The sequence below is a fragment of the Gossypium arboreum genome, chromosome 6, assembly GCF_025698485.1.
Source record: "Gossypium arboreum isolate Shixiya-1 chromosome 6, ASM2569848v2, whole genome shotgun sequence".
Taxonomy (NCBI): Eukaryota; Viridiplantae; Streptophyta; class Magnoliopsida; order Malvales; family Malvaceae; genus Gossypium; species Gossypium arboreum.
In genome coordinates, this window is record NC_069075.1 from 43,244,504 (window position 1) to 43,248,720 (window position 4,217).

The following is a 4,217-nucleotide window of genomic DNA, read 5'->3' on the forward strand; positions in this document are numbered from 1 at the left end:
ACAATCCTCAAAGAATAAACAACTAAAGGCCCAAATAATTTTGGTCAAAATATGACAATCAAATTTTGTCAATTTTTTCTTGAGTTGCAATTGACGTTGAAGCTTGTAGTTATATATGATCTTAATTGTTATTATTTCCTCAAGAGGAGAAACAAATTATGATTTGAATATGAAAACTTGGTTCTATTAACATAAATATGAATTGATCCAAGAATTTCAATTTGACCCAACATTTGGTTATAAAAACTTAATAATTTAAAGCCTTCCAATCGAACCCAAAATGAATCGATTTTGAAATGAATTTAACTTGAGATGGCTCATTATGATAAGATTAATTGACAAACTCAAAATGATTCAAACTTGAAATAACACAACTCAAACAACTTAATGTCAAATTGTTTTGAATTCAAGATATTTGAAAAGTTTTAAAACTTGTTGGAGAATTAGGAAATGATGAAACTTTTAAAATAAAAATCATATATTGAAAGAGTTATATAGGTAAATTAATTTATTTCAAAAATAAATTAAAATTATTCTTCTAAGGATTTGAAACTTGGTGAGCAACCAACACAATCAAATTCTAATTAACAAAGGTATTTACATTTTTATTGCTTTATCAATAAGTATTACTTTTTATAAAAATTAATAATTCAATTTTTATATTATTTTTATGTCTTTTACCATGTGAGTGTATTTATAATTTGCCTATATAGAGGAAGAAACGGATGTTAATAACTAAGATGTACTAATTGATGGCAAAAAGAAGAAATACAAAAAAGAACAAAGATGAATTATAATACCCATCAAGACGTTAAAAAAAAAAAATCGAAACTAAGAGCTCCAATTCATGCCATGAAGTATAAATTGTTGCCGAGAAACCCCATTGACAAGAGATCCAACGATCGTGCTAGTGTTGAATGGAGCGTTCTGAGGCAACTGATGACTCAGCAAAGAAACGAACGATGAGTTGGTATCATCAATGTCAGGGCTAGCAATGGAAATACTATTTAAATCACCATGGAATCTGGGTTTCCCTGATTGTGAACCTGTTGAATTTGGTTCATTATTCCAGTACTGTGGACCTGCTATTGCTTGTTTAACTGGGATTGAATTTGTCGTAGTTGCTGATAAAAACGCCATGGGAAGACTTTGCTTTGAGCTTGAAGAGACTGCGGTTTGTGAAATGGAGCTGTTTTGCATGCTGTCTCCTGTTAATATCCTTTTATAGCAATTTTCTTCATGTTCTAGCAATGAACCATGATTTTGATGGCTAAAACTTGGCAAGGCTGAATGGTTTTTATCCTTTTCCATCAATCTTTGGCTATTGTTCTTCTTATAAATCCGGCATAGAACCCAATCATCAAGCTGAAGAGAAGACAAACAAGAAAAAGAAAATGATGATAGTCTTAAATATATGGGACTGTTAACAGATTATAGATATCTTTGTACGTACCCGTAAAGAAGCTCTCCTGTTGGGTAAGTCAACAATTTGAGCCTTTGAATTAGAATTACTGTCGATGAGTCTATATTCATGCATAATCCAATTCGTTTTGATCCCCTTCGGAGGCTTACCTCCATAGAAAACCAGAGCCTTCTTGACACCAACCTTTTGATTTCCATTCGAAGTTATGATGGGCTTATCTGTCCCCGTGGCCTTCCAATAACCCGAAGTTGTTGCTCTATTAGGCCTTGCTCCATTGGGATATTTCCTATCTCTTGGACTAAAGAAATACCACTCTTGCTCTCCAAAGCTTGCTTTATCTACAATATATGCACAATTCAAAGAGTTATGCACCAAGTATTTGACTGAAATACATGATTTGATCAACCAATAAACATGGTCTAAAATTAAATTTTTGGGCTCTTTATGTATACTTGGAAGCTCCCATGGATCGAACTTGTAAAGATCAACTTCTGCTATGATTGTAACCGGTAGAGGAACCGAAGCCACTTTCCGTTTGAGGTAGTGAACCACTAGCTCTTCGTCGGTCGGATGGAACCGAAACCCTGGTGGGAGCTGCGGGTGCGGCGAGGTGGATGATGGATCTGTACTCTCCATTAGTTTGCAGTATTTAACATTTTCTTTGTAATTTTTCATGAAATCTATAGAGTTCAAAGAATTGGTAACATGGTAGATGAAAGTAATGGACAAAATTTCAGATTACATGTTAAATGTTATAAGGTAAGGGGAGAGGGGAACAATGGGTTGGCTGACACCAATGGTCGGATGGCACGTAGGATGTTTCAGTGGAAGGTGTGCTGACAGGTTGAGAGCATGGGTTGGTAGGGACCACATAAGCGGACAAAAGGCAAGAAAATTGGGAAGGGACAGGCTTCTGGGATCGTAGGTTTCGAACTGTCTATACGCTTTCCATGTCATGCTTTTCTTATGTAAGATCTTCAAGCTTAGTTCAAGAAAAACTAATTTGTCAAGAGAAAATGAGTGTGAGAGGCGTGCATGCAAGCATGTCTGTTTTTGGCCATTTTTCTTCTTCTTCTTCTTCTTAACAAAAATATATGAAAATGGTATTCCACCCACATTATTTACCAAAATAGTATGTTGTGGGTGGTATACAGGCGACACCAATTTTATATTTTGACCCCAATCATTACCTTACTATTTAAAAAAATTAATATTTTAGGGGTTGAAGGTGATGTAAAGGCAACATTATTTTATACAGTAAAAAATATGAAATATGATGGGGATTTAAGTGGCACCAGTTGTGCCTTCCTGATAGGCAGTACTAGTCTGGTTAAACCCATCAGCATTGTATTTTAGGGTTTCACTAGAAAATAGGTTTTATAGTTTATAAATAGTTTTAAGGTGTTGAAAAAAAAGGACGTGCTTAGAAGGCTTAGGTTAGTTGAGATATGCAAGAGAAAGAAAAGGGTTTAAAAAAAAAAAAGAAACAACAACTTAGTAGTAAAGAAGATACAAGAGGAAGAGAGGTAAATTTTTTAGTGTAGTGTTTATTGTTATTTTTCATTTTTTTTTTGGTTAAAGGAGGAGAGAAGGCAGCACCTAAATTGTTATTTAAAAGTAAATTGATTTTTGTAGTTATTTGTTAATATTTTTGTAATTAATTCTTTTTAGTACTAAATATTTGTTTGACTTAGTAGTATTTTTATTTAGTTTGAAGGTACATTTGTAATTTTTTTGTGGAAAAACTTTAATATTTGTTTGGATTTGTGGTATTGTGGTCTTTATTACTTTGATTTGTAATTTTAATTATTTATTTTTTGATAGTATTTTTTTGAAATTACATATTGAGAAATTTAATTATTTTACAAATTTAGTACTAAAGTAGGATAATCAATTTTTCGCATGCGTTTATTTTAATGGAGTAATTTTGAAAACAGTTGGATGTATATTTGAATGTCGTCAAAAAATAGCTCTGAGGTTTAATATAAATGTTTGAGTTGATGAAATGAAAGAAAGGATCAGTGCAAAAATTGTTAGACGTTTTGGGATGAAGATATTGAAATTATTCTACAAATTTGCAGTTTCATCAAATCCCATCAAATTCACCAAGATGGAACTTGTAGACGATGAAGACATAGAGACAATGGTCACTCTTTATTGTCGGAATTGGAGTCATTAAACTAATTCGATTAAGTTCTTTGCTGAGTTAGCTAATGTGGAACCATTTGAAGATTTCACTCCATTAAGTGAAGAACATGAAGTTCAAGATCCGTGTATAATGGTTTTAATAGCATTCATTGATAGGTTAACAACTGTACGTAGGATTGACATTGATCTTAATGCTCTACCTGCGTTTGAGAACCTTAACCCGAGTCTCTGTTTACAAATACATTAATGGTGATTGAGACCAATATGGATGATGATGATGGATATGATAGTAATGATCTTTCTGATCATGAGGTTGAAGATTTTAGTGATCTCGATCTAAATGAGGTCCCGGATGATATTGATGATGAAAGTACGAATGACGATGAAAATCTTAATATGTCTTTAGTTGGGAGCTCGAATCGAGGCATTGTGATACACAATGATCCTTGGGCACGCATGTGGAACATAGATCTTGATGCGATGCATGCATCTGAGTTCTTGGAGTACCTCGATATAGTACCTGCTCATCGGTTGGCCGTAGAATCCGGACGTAAGGAGGTTTTTATGGGCCAAAAATTCACAACCAATGAGGAGTGTGTATTTACCATTAAGCAGTATAGCATGAATTTATCGCTTGATTACAAAG

At 33.5% G+C, this 4,217-nt stretch overlaps 1 protein-coding gene across 1 annotated transcript; it reads right to left on the reverse strand.

The window, feature by feature from the left end:
• Nucleotides 1–831: 831 nt before the first annotated feature.
• LOC108485921 (NAC transcription factor 25-like) lies at nt 832–2,144 on the reverse strand. Its single transcript, XM_017789763.2, has 3 exons — nt 1,876–2,144; nt 1,454–1,761; nt 832–1,365 (listed from the first exon to the last, which is right to left on the reverse strand). Exons 1-3 carry the CDS (start codon nt 2,096–2,098, stop codon nt 832–834), a joined length of 1,065 nt encoding a protein of 354 aa, XP_017645252.2. The 5' UTR covers nt 2,099–2,144.
• Between the last annotated feature and the right edge of the window lie 2,073 nt (nt 2,145–4,217).

Coding starts and splice junctions, on each gene's coding strand:
- LOC108485921 (XM_017789763.2), bottom strand. CDS start 2,098: ATGAAAAATTACAAAGAAAATGTTAAATACTGCAAACTAATGGAGAGT. Junction 1,762..1,875: donor CGATCCATGGGAGCTTCCAA/GTATACATAAAG, acceptor CATATATTGTAG/ATAAAGCAAGCTTTGGAGAG. Junction 1,366..1,453: donor ACAGGAGAGCTTCTTTACGG/GTACGTACAAAG, acceptor TCTTCTCTTCAG/CTTGATGATTGGGTTCTATG.